The sequence below is a fragment of the Hydra vulgaris genome, chromosome 03 (assembly GCF_038396675.1).
Source record: "Hydra vulgaris chromosome 03, alternate assembly HydraT2T_AEP".
NCBI lineage: Eukaryota > Metazoa > Cnidaria > Hydrozoa > Anthoathecata > Hydridae > Hydra > Hydra vulgaris.
In genome coordinates, this window is record NC_088922.1 from 1,080,058 (window position 1) to 1,095,065 (window position 15,008).

At 30.6% G+C, this 15,008-nt stretch overlaps 1 protein-coding gene across 1 annotated transcript; it reads right to left on the reverse strand.

Moving 5' to 3' along the window:
- Window positions 1-244: 244 nt before the first annotated feature.
- On the reverse strand, window positions 245-1,380 carry LOC136077858 (uncharacterized). Its single transcript, XM_065792025.1, has 2 exons — window positions 564-1,380; window positions 245-305 (listed from the first exon to the last, which is right to left on the reverse strand). Exons 1-2 carry the CDS (start codon window positions 1,000-1,002, stop codon window positions 295-297), a joined length of 450 nt encoding a protein of 149 aa, XP_065648097.1. The 5' UTR covers window positions 1,003-1,380; the 3' UTR covers window positions 245-294.
- Between the last annotated feature and the right edge of the window lie 13,628 nt (window positions 1,381-15,008).

Consider the following 15,008-nt stretch of genomic DNA (forward strand, 5'->3'; position numbering starts at 1 on the left):
AGTGCCCGATGACACGGTGCACCGTCTTGTTGGAAGATGAAATCACCATCAGGAAAATGAATTGGAAGTTGAGGTAGAAGGCTTTTCTCTAATATGTTGATGTATTGATGTTGATTCATTCTGCCTTCAACAATTCTAAGGGCTCCTACACCATGGGAACTTATCATTGACCATATCATTACTGAGGTAGGATGCTTGACGGTCTTTACCAGACATTGCGGATGAAATTCTTCCCCAGAACGTTGGCGCACGTACTGACATTTATCATCGAGTATCTCGAACATAGACTCGTCACTAAAGCAAACCTAAAAATACAAACACACTGTAAAAGCCTTGAGCTTACATTAGATTAACATCCTGTAATCACTGGTTACATGTTCAATTCATTTTGAATTCATGCAATAAACATAGCCATTGCTACAATGTTCGATACATAAAACAATTGCACTAGTGGGTAATGATATTAAACATCATTATTATATGAAAAAATATGTTACATTTTGCATCAACTTAAAGTACATGATTGTAAGCTCTTATATAAAAAATGGTAAAGGGTAAAATACCTTTCTCCATTGTTCTGTGGTCCAATCTTTGTGATCCATGGCCCATTGCAGCCGTCGCATTGGTCAAGAGCGGTTTTTTGCGCGGTCGACGTGCTACAAATCCATCTTGTATCAGCCATCTCCGAACACAACTTGTTGAGACATTGATCTGGTGCTCCTGCAGCACACCCTGGAGCTGCTTGCTGGTCATTCTTCTGTTTTTTCGAACGTTTGCAAGCAGAACCCTTCTTGCACGTGGCGTCATGACTGGTTTTCGTCCTGAAGTGGAACGTCTTGGAGAGGATGTAAAACCAAAGTCCAATCGTTTCTTGATGGTAAAAACTGCTGTTTTACTTAGTCCACATCTCTTGGCAATTTCCCGTTGTGAAAATGTTTCCAACTTTAATAATGCTTCAACTTTGCCTCGCTTTCTGGGACTAGGGTCAGCAACTTTACCCATATTTTGAAAATATAATATAATCTGACAAAAAAAAATGCTTAAATAATCAAAATCACATATTTAAAATCAGAAAAATATTAAACTGTATCACTAACAACAGCAATAATCTAACAAAAATCACTTATAGTTCGTTTGAACCATACATATTCACTTGTCTGCAACTTACATTTCACAAGGCAAAATATACCAAATGTTTACTAAAACACATAACTCTACAATAAAAGTTAATAAATTAAAATTAAAATTAATAATTTCAATACTCAGCCACACCCACAGCACGTTTATAATAAAATAAAGTAGTGCTGCAACTTTTTTAGAATCTAAAAAGTGGTATAAACTAAAAAAAAAGCTTTTTTTCTTGGTGGTCTTAATATTTTTCACACCACTGTATATATATATATATATTTTTATATATAATTTATCATCAAAGTTCAATATTAGTTTCATACATCGAAAAAATAATGAAATTACGCAAAATTGTTAAGTGGTTCTAATCTTTTTTTGGTACCTGTACTATTCCATCATGTTGGAATATTTTGAATAAGTTTGTGCTTAGAAACATTGTTTGCTTCTTGAAGAAATCACTGAAATGCCCAACAATTGAATGGCAGTTTGCAATAACATTCTTGACTACTGTTTGTTCAAAAATACGCTCATTAATTACTAGTTGCTTTGTGTGTAAAAAACAAGGCATACGATCATATGGGCTATCTTTAATAGCCTTAACAATATTTTCACCATTATCTCAAGGTATTAAATGAATTTTTGAAGTTGTTATTTTAAAATCAGCTATTATATCTTTAATCGATTCAGCAACATTTGCTGCATACCAAAACCCTCAGTCTATGCATGTACACTCCGCTTCGCCTATCCCTAAATTAGTAAATGTATGTACACTTTACTGCACCTATCCCTAAATTCGTAAATGCATGTACATTCCTCGGTGCCTATCTTCAAATCAGTCGGTGTATGAACACTCCATAGCGTCTATTGATGCATGAACACTTATCGTGTTATTCACTGCGCAAATCCATTTATAATTTATTCAATAAATAAGCATAATAGCATAAAACATAAAAATAATAAAACATGGAAAAAAACATTAAAATTAAAAAAGTTTTACCGTGAGTGAGTGTCGAACCCAGAGCGCCAGCCCAATGAGAAACAACATAATGCATTACACTATTTAGCATTTAGGGTATGTATATTGAAAATGCTTTTACTAAGTTATTTTATTGTGACACGTGGTTTTTTTTAACTAACAAAAAAGACTTTTGGAAGAATAATTTTTATTTCTCCGCTACCGACTTTCGATAGGCTATCCACTGCGATATTTTATATGAACTGCAAGTTCATATAATGAAAAGTATTTGTTTATGAACTGTAAGTTATATTTGTAACTGTTTTAAGTTAAAAATCTAAGTTATAGCAGTTATAAAGTTGTACCAGTTATAGGTACAACTTTATAACTGCTATAACTACAAATCAATACAACTATAACTGGTACAACTTATAAATTTGTACCAGTTATAGTTAAACAGTTATAGTATACATAAAGGTATACTATAACTGTTTAACTACAGCTATACAGTTATAAAGTAGGTTATAACACTGTTATAACTTACTTTGTAACTGTTATTAACATATATATTTATTTATATATATATATATATATATATATATATATATATATATATATATATATATATATATATATATATGTATATATATATATATATATATTAGTAGTAGAATATCACTTAACAAAAATTTTTTTTTTCATTTAACACTGTGTTTCATCAACAAAGATTCATCAGAAAATGATGATGTTCTTTTAAGAACATTGAGCACTCTATTGTGTAGAATACTTTTTAAAGTTGTTTAAATATATATATATATATATATATATATATATATATATATATATATATATATATTATAACTCTTATTATAATCAACATCTGAAGCTGGAGAGTATAAAAAATCCAAAGAAGACAAGTGATCAACTAACTAATTATATAGCTATTGGTCCTTTTTCATTGATGGTGACCAAGTGTATACTGCATATTCCAAACGTGGTCTGATCTATGTTGTATAGAGTTTTTTTCATAGTGCTGGATCTCGCGATATAAACTTATTTTTTAACAGTCCAAGAAATTTATTTGCGATTGATGCGGCTTTATTGCCTTGTTGTTCTGGCTTATAATCTTGACTTGTGACTCCAAGGTCTATTTCTATCATCGTTGTTGTTAGGTCTCTTTTTGCGCCTGATAGTAGATCTAACATAGTGTATGTTGCTGATTTGTTTGCTCGTCTAATGTGCTTCACTTTTGATTTACAAAGATTTAGTTGCATTTGCCAAGTGCAGCACCAATAACTTGATAAAGTCATTTTGTAGGCTTTTAGTGAAAAGCTCTTCGTTTCCTGGCCAGATTGGTGCTATTAACTTGGTGTTGTTCGCAAACATTTTGCATCAAGAGTTAATGTTGTCTGGGAGGTCGTTAATAAAGATTGCAAATAGAATTGGTCCTAGCACGGATCCTTGGACAATACTGCTAGACTTGGACAACACCGCTAGACCATCTTGATGTTGCGTCGCTTAGAACGAGTCGCTGTCGTCGATTTGTTAAAAATGAGCGATCCATGCAAGCAGTTGGCCTGTTATACCTTATTTGCTTGGTTTTTCAGTAAGGCTAGTATGCTGTAATAAATCAAATGCACGTGAAAAGTCCAGAAATGCGATATCTTTTTAATGCCATTGTTTTGGTGGTTGAGTCGATAGTTTCCAAAAGGTTTGTCGTACATGATTTATTTAGGAAAAAACCATGTTGTTCATTACAAAAAAAATTGTTTTTTGTGAAGTAGTTGATAAGTTTATTCCTTACTAATTTTTCTCCATAAATTAAAATAAATAAAATATATACATATATATTTTTTCTCCATAATTTTGCATAGGAACGAAGTTAAGCTGATTGAGCTATAGTTTCCGGGATCTGTTGGGCTTCAATTTTTGAATATCAACGTTATGTTTGCGTCTAGCCATGCTATTCTTCTGAACGCAATGATACATTAAATATGATCGACAGTGGCTCGGAGGGCTCGATGGCGAGTGCTTTTAAAATGAATTTTTAGGCGAACGTTACTACTCCTTGCAATTTGTTTCCATCAGTTTGAAGTAATAAACTTTCTACTTAGTCCGACGTGATGTTTATGTTGTCTATCCTCTTATTTGTTCAATGGTCGAGTGTGTTAGTTTGTACGTCGTATTCTTTACTAAAGACGGACTGGAATTGGTGATTTAATATGCCTGCTTTGTTTTTTACTGGTTTTTAGTTTACCGCTGTCAGATTTGAGGGCTTGTATTGCAGTTGATATTTTTAGTTTGCTGTTTACATATGAAGAGTTTTTTTGGATTTTTTTTGTTGTTTGCTAAATTGAACTCGTAGTTTTTTCTTGCTTTTTTTTATGCTTTTCTTGTATCTCTACCTGCACTGCGGTATTCCTTTACAAGTCTTTTTCCATTTTGAGGCTACGGTTAGATTCCACAGCGTTGTCTTGAGTTGAGATATATTTTTTATTATAGCTTTCATTTGCGGTTGAGTTACCTAGGATGTTTTCCCAGTTGATTTTTTCTAGCTCTTTTTTTATTGATTTGTTGCTGCCTTTGTAGTAACTATATTTCTTGCTTGAAAAGGTGTGGCCAGGTTTTTGGGCAGCTACAAAAGTTTATTTAATTACTAAATAAGCTTGTTTAGTTGTTCCAAGTGGCTAGTCCAATTGTAGATTTTTTATTTGATTTACATCGTCACGTATCACATAGTCAAGAGTGGTATTACATTGCCCATTTGCTTGCATGAATGTGGACAAGTTAAGTGAGGAAACTGTCGTAGAGCATATTAATGAATTTTACAGATCGGTTATTATCGGGGCCAGTTACACCTATGCTACCAACATTAAACCATTTCACATTTGGAAAGTTAAAGTCACCGTAGATGAGTGTTGAGGTAAATTTTTTAGTGTTAACAAGTAGCTTTGCCTTGCTATTGCTTCTTCTAAATGCAGTATCGGTTGACTGATTATCATTATATCTGGAGTTAGACGGTGGTCGATACAAACACCCTATTAGAATGTTTACATTGTTTAACGAACGCCAAATTTGCTTGCAGTTTGTGTCTGTTTGTTCTTTGAAACCAATTTCAGCAGATGGTAGGTCTTTGCTAACATAAATTGCGAGTCCTTCGTGATAACCCTCTCTATCTTTACGAAACACATTGTAACCGTCCGATGTGGGACTGATCGGCTTGTGAACCATGTTTCAATTACTAAAATTATGTGGGGCAGTTGACTAAGACATATGCCGTGAGTTCGTTGAGTTTGTTTGCATTTAGCGATGTTGCATTAGTGTATATACATCTTATATGATTATCATTTTTTATTGCCGCTATCGAGTTATTAATCGGTTACAAGTTTGTGGTGTCATGTAGCAAACTTAACTGATGGCGGTATTGGTTATTTGCTGCTGCGATCAAGTTGATATTTGATGATATAGTTGTGGTAAAAATTGGCGGGCCGAGATTTTGTTGTTGGGCATTGTTTGATTATATTACTATACTGTTAGCTGACAACGAGTTTGTGGCGTCGTGTGGCAAACCGAATTGGTGAAGGTATTCATTTTCAGTTGCTTTGATCAGGCTAATATTTGATGATGGAATTGCAGCGTTATTTAGCGTGCATGAATATGTTGAGGGTTGTTTGTTATTGTTACTAAGTTGGTGATTGAAGACAAGTTTTCATCGAGTTGTTTTTCTTGTTTACATGTCAATATTATATAGGCCAAGTTATATAAATAAATATCCAATTACAAAAATCTTATAAATAGAGAATAACACAATCATTACCAGAAAATATTACGTTCGTTTCTAGAGCAGAGTTAAAAAATTTGTAAAAATCTGAAAGAAAAGACTCTTCTGGCAATAAACTATTATCAATTTAGCAAAAACTATAAAAAAAACTGTTAACTAATTATCAATAGAGTCAAGTCATTAAATTTACTTAATCAAAACCATATTTTACCATAGACAAAGTAAACTAATAATAGTTTAAAGAACACCTTGGTAGAGCTCAAAAAATATATAATAACAATAATAGTAAATACACATCTTTTAAATAGATAATCTTTGCAATTATAAATGAAAGATGTCCTTATAATTTTGAGATAATCAAGGTAAAAACAATAAAAGAAAATAATGAAAATAAACAAAAGAATATAGTAAAATTTTGGTTTTTAAGTTTTTAAACAAAGTATAATAATATTTATATATATGAAATCTTTTTAAAACATTTAGATAACTTAAACTAATTAATTTCTTTTAAAAATATTAGCCACTACCATACTTTTAAAACCTTTTAAATATTAATTGGTGGAAAATGATATAAGTTACAAATATTTATAGGTCTAAATTTATTGCTAAAAATATCAAGCAACATTAAACTTTTATTTCTTAATGAAACTAAACTTGACGTTTTAGTTAAAGATCGATATAAATATTCTATACTACTATCTGTACTAACTTTTTGTGATAACTTTTTGTAATAAGACTTTGTGTTAAAGCGTTTAAATAGAAATAAAATGCATAATTATATTTTAAAAAATAGAATATCTGAATTTTAAGAGTTAAGACAAATATTTTAGCTGTAAACGTTAGTTATTGTAAGAACCATCATATTTATGATGAAACTTAACTAACCATAAAAGTAAAATCTTAAATAAAAATTAAATTTGAACTAAATAAAACTTGAAAATTAAATAACAATAAAATGAAGACTTTAATAAAATTTAAAATAATGAAACTTATAAAGTCACTAAAATAATAGGTAAAATAAAGAAATATCAAACAACTAATGACGCCTTTATTTGAAATAAAATTTTAAAATTTAACTTATAGTGAGAAAATGTAATTTAGTTAGCAGCTTAACATTTTCCATTATCTTTATATCTAAACAGAAATTTGCAAACTGCAAGTTTACAACATCTTTTCAACAAATCAAACAAATTTTATTTCAAAACACCGCATTAGTAACTGAATAACTTCATCACATTAAAATAAATACTAACTATAAAACTAAGGATAGAGATAAATTATAAATTAAAACCTACAGCTAGTGATAAGCTCTGGCTTTAAAATTAAAACTCAAACAAGAATCTTCTAATGATGCCCTTTCTCTTTTAGACAAGGTGCAAAAACGCATTGTAAACATAGTTGGACCTGCTCTTGCAGCCAACCTTCAACCATTATCACATCGTCGTAATGTTGCTTCTCTTTCTCTTTTCTACAAATACTATAATGGGCACTGCTCGAAAGAGCTAGCGTCTCTTGTGCCATCTACTAAAATTCATTCTCGTGTTACTCGTCATTCAATTAAGTGTCATCCTTTTTCTGTGACTGTTCCTAAGTGCTCCAAAAACGCTTATTCGTCTAGTTTTTTTCCTCGAACATCAGCTCTTTGGAATTCGCTTCCTTCATCTTGCTTTCCTGATTCATATAATTTGCAATCTTTTAAATCGTCCGTCAATCGTTATCTTGCTCTACAATCTTCATCTTTTCTCTTACAATAACTTCCAACTTTAATTAGTGGCTGCTTGCAGCCTTGTTGGAAGCGAAGATGTTTAAAAAAAAAAAAAAAAAAAAAAAAAAGAATACTTTTATTTAATTTGAAACGTTTTGTACAAAATATTTGTTAAAATTAAAATAATAATATTATTGTTGGTATACTGGCAAAAAACGTTAACTCAAAAATCCCTGTTTAGAGAAATGAATTATTTAAGTTATCTTCCAATTTGAAACTTTTATAATGTAATGAAAATGCATTTGGTGTTGACATTAAATACACCATAATGTTAAGTGTTTATTTAAGAAAATATTTATGGCTTTTACTTTTTTTTAATTTTAATTATTAGTAATAGGTTTTTAAGTTTATTTCCAAAGGGGAAACATTTAGTGTTTTTTGCCAGAATTTATTGTTCTGGCAATAACAACTAAGTTGCACTAGTGCTTTTTGTCTGTCAGTCACTTGTTCTAAACTGACTGGTCTCATTATTTTTATATAAATAATATACTTAGGTATTACACAATTCAAATAATAATAATTCATATTATTTACATATTATTAAATGAAGAAAATTATTCCTTCATAAAATAATATCTTTTTAATTTTATTAATTTTGCTTCCTTTTTTGATATTTTTATTACTGAGTTATTTATTTATATGTATTATTTATATTTCATTCTGCATATGGTATAATAGAGTAAGTAAAGTCTTAAACATATTTTTATATTGTTTATTTTTACAATACACATTTATTAAAAAGATAATAGATACAAAACTAGGGCAAAAGAAGATAATAAATGCAGATAAAAACTTAAAGCTACTGTTTAGTCGCGAAATCCGAATCCGTCTCCGATGGTTCAGGACACACATTCCTCACAGTTTCCGAGACTGGTAAGTTTTGATACCAGTCATGTAGTTCTAAAGAAATAATTTTATTTCACACATACTGAAAAGTTCTCTTTTCTTGTGTTTACTAAGGGGTAGCTGCGCATTATACGCCTTTGGAATATTGATGGGTTCATGGTTTGTGATTCGTCTACAACAATTTCCCATAACATAAATTATTTTGTCATCCCCAGTATAACCATACCTCTAGTATATTATACCTGGAGAAAGTTTTTCAGATGTTAAACATTTAATCTTTAACCAATTCACCTTTTCATTTTTGGTATTTATATTTTTATTTTTATTTGAAGTAGAAGTAATGTTTTTAAGTCAAGCATATCTAAAAAACTTAACTGCATTACTTCGTAGGGTGGCTTTACTTTATTATTGATTCATTTTGCTCGATTCATTTTAAGTATATTTAACCAGTCTTGTATGCTGAACATATCCATATACTTTTGGCAGTGTTCGATAGAGCTATGCATGCTACCATCTCTGTGTATGTATGTCCAATCTCCAGAAATTTATGTTCACTAATCTGTAGGTTATTCCTAGATTAGACAAGGTATAAAAAAAGAGCCGCAATATGATCATTCCTGTTTTATCCACCAAACGTGTCAGAATAAAAAATAAGATGTTCAATGCTCTGGGACTTTGTAATGTATTTCATCAAAACAGAACCAATTTCACTAGCCCCTCGTTATTCGTCAACTTCTGTCCGGGCGTAACAAAAGCCTCTGCTTGGGAGCGCACCTTCATAAGCATAAAGATTAATCATATTTAATTTCCTCATGTAATATATCAATGAAACCTGCGATGACGGAATTTGCAACGCCTTTTGCAAATCAAATGTAGCTTGGGTGCGTTTTGCATTATTATTTGCTAATTCCTTGTCAAAGTTTTTTGATTTCTCAGCCAATTCCTTCCTAGTAATATGCTCAATGTATTCTGTCTCCAACGCAGTCCTTTCATCGTCTGATCATTGTTTATATTTTACACATGCAACACATTAGTCTTTTTTTGGGTGGAAAAAGCTGAGATTTTACTGCGACCCAAATATTCGTGTATATGTGATTTGACTCACAGGTTTCATTTGATTTATATGACAATACTCTTGGTATTGTATGAACATTTTTTTAATTGAGAGGTTGCTATACAAATATTGGCGCTTAGTTGCAGATCTTGTGAAATGGCTCTCCATTTTCGGATACCGCTCTGTGTGACATTTTACAAATTTTATGTCGTCTTGCTTTGTTATGTTTGAAAGACTTCTGCAGCCTCTCATGTCCTTTCCCTTGAACCCCCTCCTCCCCCTGGTTATCCCAAATACTAAATGCATTTATAATGACAGTGTTGGAAATGCATAAAGTGGAGCAAAAAACTTTTGACAGACCCTTCTCTTGCTGAATTGGTGTATAAATATTATTGGTAATTTTTCTTGGCCTATTTTCCGGGATGTCCACCTTACGCTCTTTTGGGACGCTGCCTTCCACATTCTTTAAAATAAAATCTTTCTTCCGATCAAAACTTTAAAGTCCCCAGTAGATTTCGCTAGTACGAATTTGCTCCTCATAGAAAAATCTGGCAATGTATCGACTTCAATCTCATTTACCGCTTGAATTTCACCTCAATCACTCTCTTCATTGTATATTGAAGTTGCTACTTTATTTGTACTCAGCTGTATGATTGCCCCCATCGTTTTTTATACCATCAGTCTGAGAGGCTACATCATCTGCAATATAATAATGAAAACTATAACGTTATTTGCTAACATTTAGTTCAAGTAAGAACATATATTATAAAAACTTTATAAGCCTAATTTAATAAGTAAGTGGTTAAATTTACCCATAACATTTTGCAACACCATATGTTGAACACAATCTGAACCTTGTTTGCTTGTCTCATCGTTTTCTTTAAATTATTATGTTGGAAGGCAATGCCACCTTCAAAAAAAAATTTAATTTTGGTAATATTCGCTTCAAAAAAGACAACACATCATGAAGAAACGAATGTCAGTTTCATAATACGATGAAATGGTAAAAAAATTTATTAGATTAACTGTTTCATGTACAGAAAAACTCATCTCCTCATTGTAAACGAGACCCCCGTTGAGTTTTATTGTTTTCGTGAACAGCGTCATGTAAGTGGGAATTTCATTTGTAAGATTTATAAAAAACTTATGTTAAATACATATCTTTAATCATTGGTACGAAAACATTTCGTTAAACAAAAAAACACTAAGCAGAATAACACAATAGAATCTCTCTAATTTTGACTAAAATGGGGAAAAATAAAAGTTCGAATTTGAGAGGTTTTCGAATTATAGAAATTTTATTTTTCTTAAACGCATTTCACGGTAACTTTGTATTTAATTGAACTATGGAGATTTTCGAATTAAGGAAACATGTTCATATCAGTTGATTTAAAAATTAACCTTTTACCTTGTAAAACCTTTATTAATTAACCTTTTACCTTGTAAAATTACAGAAAACTTTATATTTACTTTATCTCGCAGGACAATTTTAGCTGCCAAACGACGCACAACAAATGTTCAAAAGTCATAAACACGGGAAATGTTTACAGGCAATGATAGTAAGTAGAGTTAAAGCTTTTGGCCAGAAATAAGTTAGGTGACGCATTCATAGACAGGTAACGCTAAATCGATTTAATATTTTTTTCCAGTTCAAAAATATTCACCACGACTCTTTGAAAAATATTGAGTAATTTCAAGCTTTTAGCCTGAATAAAATACCCGTTTTATGACTTTTGGGGGTTGCCCTAGAAACCAACTTTTTTTTGACCCTGTGAATTTAAATAACCAAGTTTTGGAATATATAAATGGCCATGACTAAAAAAATATTTTAAAAACACGAGATTTCTTTTTGCCTCGATTACCTTATTTTATCGCTAAAATGAGACAAAAAAATGCAATATTTCAAAACACGATATCTGCAGGTATGAACATGGTAACTACATCGAAATTTCAACATAGCTTCAAGATGATAGTTAAATCCATTTGTCATTTCAATTTTTTGATTGACTCATTTAGTCAAAAGTTATGCCTTTATTAAAAAAAAGAGTGCTAAAGACATAGCATTAATTGTATAAATGTCACAAATTAAGAAGTTATTTATCTCAATAAAAGAAAAGCCTTTGATGTACGGATTAGTTATAGTATATGAGTATTTCCTGAAAATTTCAACTTATTTCATCCATTTAATCTTGAGATATCATGTTTCAAAATCTTAAAAATTATGTAAAACTATAAACATGAGAAAATCAAATTTTTCTCTAAAATAATAAAATAAAAAAATATTAAAAACCACCAGCAACATAAGATTCACACTTTTCATTATCATTCTTTTTATTCATATATCCTTTATCGACTGCTCTTAACTTTTTTCTTTGTTTTTTAACGACTGGACCGGATCGCTTTTCCATTCTTGCAACACGTTTGCGATCTCTTGCAATGGATTTTTCAGCGGTTACCTTTCCACGTAGGCCAAAATATCCTAAAACTGCATTCACTCCGCCACTCCCATCATTGTAATGTAAAACAGCTGAGTTAATTGAACACTCAAATGTTCGTCTTACAATGAAAACATTTTTGGGACGGTAAGTCCATACAACTGAGTTGAAGATTCATTAGTGATTTGAGTTTGGCCGTGAACGCATTTGTTCAATAAGTCACCTTCTGATAAACTTACAAAGATTGGTTTTAAAAGGCAATGAATAGGCATTGGTAAACTAATGGTGTTTTTGAATGTTTTTGTCTTGTTAGTCTTATCTAACTGCCATTTGCACCAAGAAGTGTCATCGCGTGGACACATTCCATGCCGCTGGTTCTCATCGGTAAACGCAGTACAGTGAGACAACACTGAGCCGATTGCTTTTTTCATGGTATAGACATTGTCTAAATTGTTTCTTATAACTTTTCCATAATAGGTTTGCATAGAGTTAATTGTTTTTTTAGTCAACTTTTCCTTTCCTGATATGGGATTCTTTGTACCTTTATGTGATTTCACAAGATATCTAAGACGAGTACCTAAGCGCTTCTGAACATGCCCAATACATTCCAATTTGAGAGGTGTTATACCAAAGTCCTTATAGGGATTTGCTGCTATGACTTCTTTAAAAGACGGAGAATCTCCATCTCCAAAGTATCCTCTGTAAATTAAGTTGTTCTTTTCCACAGAACGTACAAAGATTTTAACAGCACCAGCTCCCTCCATAGCTCCAGATGACTTAACATGATTAATATTGCATACATGTTCTGCTTCCCATCTTTCATAACCTGGTGACCCTTTTTGTTTCTCCCACATAAGGCAACCTTTACAATGTTTGAAAAAAGCTTGTACATCTTCGGCTTTATCTTCAACGATATCAGTAACAAATCCATTAAGTAATGAATGGCCTCTTTTCTGCCACGCTCCGTCTATTTTTATACGTTGTTGTGCTGGACCATTTGAAGAATCTTGAAGATCGTCTGCAGCTTTTTTCGTGCTTTTTAAAGCTGCATCATTATATGCATTGTATATCGCATTTGAATTTAGGTTATCAAAAGCGTTTTTGGCTAAACCATACATGTTCATGCATTGAGTAAATGTGTTTACTCAATGCATGAACCTCGACCAATCTCTGGAAAAGCAAATACCGCTCTTGCATTTACTTCAAATATATTTCTTCCCGTGGTATTACTGCTATTCTTAACATTCTTTAGATGAGTAAACAGTAAGACTCCATTGGTCACAAAATCTACATTTGAACTCAAGATTCGAATTCTAAATCCTATTCTTTTTTGTGTGTTATCAAATAGGTCAATGGTTAGCATATGACATTTTGGACAAGCTATTTCTAAAAAAATATTTTTGAGAACTGAAAAGTTGATAAGGATATTATAGTCATATATATCACAACACTCCAAATGATTATGAATATTTAATTTTTTTTGCACTAGAACACATCCTTATTGTATTTAAACTGTGTGTTTTGGCAGAAAGATCAATTTTTTCCCGTTTCCTAAACCGATTGGGAGGAGCCTTTCTTTTAACTTTTCTTGCATTAGATTGCTTATTTCCATTGGTCATTGTTATATATTTATGTCAAAAAGATTTAGAAGTAATAGAAAAAACAAATAAATCATAACACCTCAATTTACATTCATAAAAATCTAATATATTTTATAAATATTATTATATAAATATTATATATATATATTTTATAAATAATAATATATTTTATAAATATTATTATATTTTATAAATATTAATATATTATAAAAATAATATATTTTATGTTGCATCAAGTTGCTTAAAACGTAAGATATTCATTCAATCAATGACTTTTAGTTTAATAAAAACCATAAAACCTAAGATACAACATAAGACATTACGTTCGATACGGAGTTAAGGATTATCTGAGGAGATAGACCCAAGATATTTAACATTTCAATTGAAGTTATAAATGAAGAAAAAAGTGAAAAACAACAATGCCAAAAAAAACTGTATATATCACTGTATAAAAATGAGAAGAAAAAAACTTTATATAAATTGAATATATATGATACCATTTTAAACAAGATAAAATTCTGCTATTGAAAAAGGTTGTTTTTTTGTTTGTTCTTTTTTGAAAAAATCAAGATTTATTTCTTGGGCAACCACCTTAACGTTAAATGTATTTTTCAAATCAGAGAAAAGATGTTTCATTCGACTTTCGTATGTATTTTTGTAGTGTATTTGCCAGTTTGTAGAGCGTTGTAAACTTTACAATACTGCATCATTAAGTCAAAACTGTCAATTTTCGACTTAACGTCTTTTGTCAGTATACCCACGATATTTCAAATTTTCAATAAAGTTTGTAAAAGTAAAAAAAGCTCTATAAAATCTAACTTGTACTTCTCTTAATATCATTAACCGACAACAATATTGTGCTAAATAGTTAGGATCATATCAAACATGATAAAATATCTAACATAAAATTATTGGAAACTTATAAAAAAAAAACATTAATTTATATTTAACATAAAGTTGTCGTAAGCATTTATAAATTGAAAGAGATTGAAAGAGCCTTTTAAGATACAATTTCAATACATTATCTACAAAATCGATCATAATACATTATTTACATACCTTTGCATACACCTTAAAAAATTAAACTTCAGTTAATCTAATATTAGATTAAAAAATTAAAAAAGATACATCCTGTTATACAAATAAATGTGTATTCCTTAATATAAATTTTTATGAAAGAAGACAGTTTCAATTGTAATTTTTATTTATTTTCTAATAAAAACAAACTTTGTATGACTCCCTGCTTTTATAGTAGTTAAGGGTTGGTGCCTGGGATGATCAAGCATTCAGCTTGGTGAGTCTTTGAACTTCAATTTTTATTTTTTTGAATGCAAAACAAAGCTGTTCTATAGTTCTGTAAACATTTTATGAACCCTTTATTATACACCCCTTTTCTGAACTTAACTTAGTTGTAAAATAGCTGAAAAGTTAAACTTTAAATTT

Excerpts from the sequence above, each read along its gene's own strand:
- LOC136077858 (XM_065792025.1), bottom strand. The coding sequence starts at position 1,002 with ATGGGTAAAGTTGCTGACCCTAGTCCCAGAAAGCGAGGCAAAGTTGAA.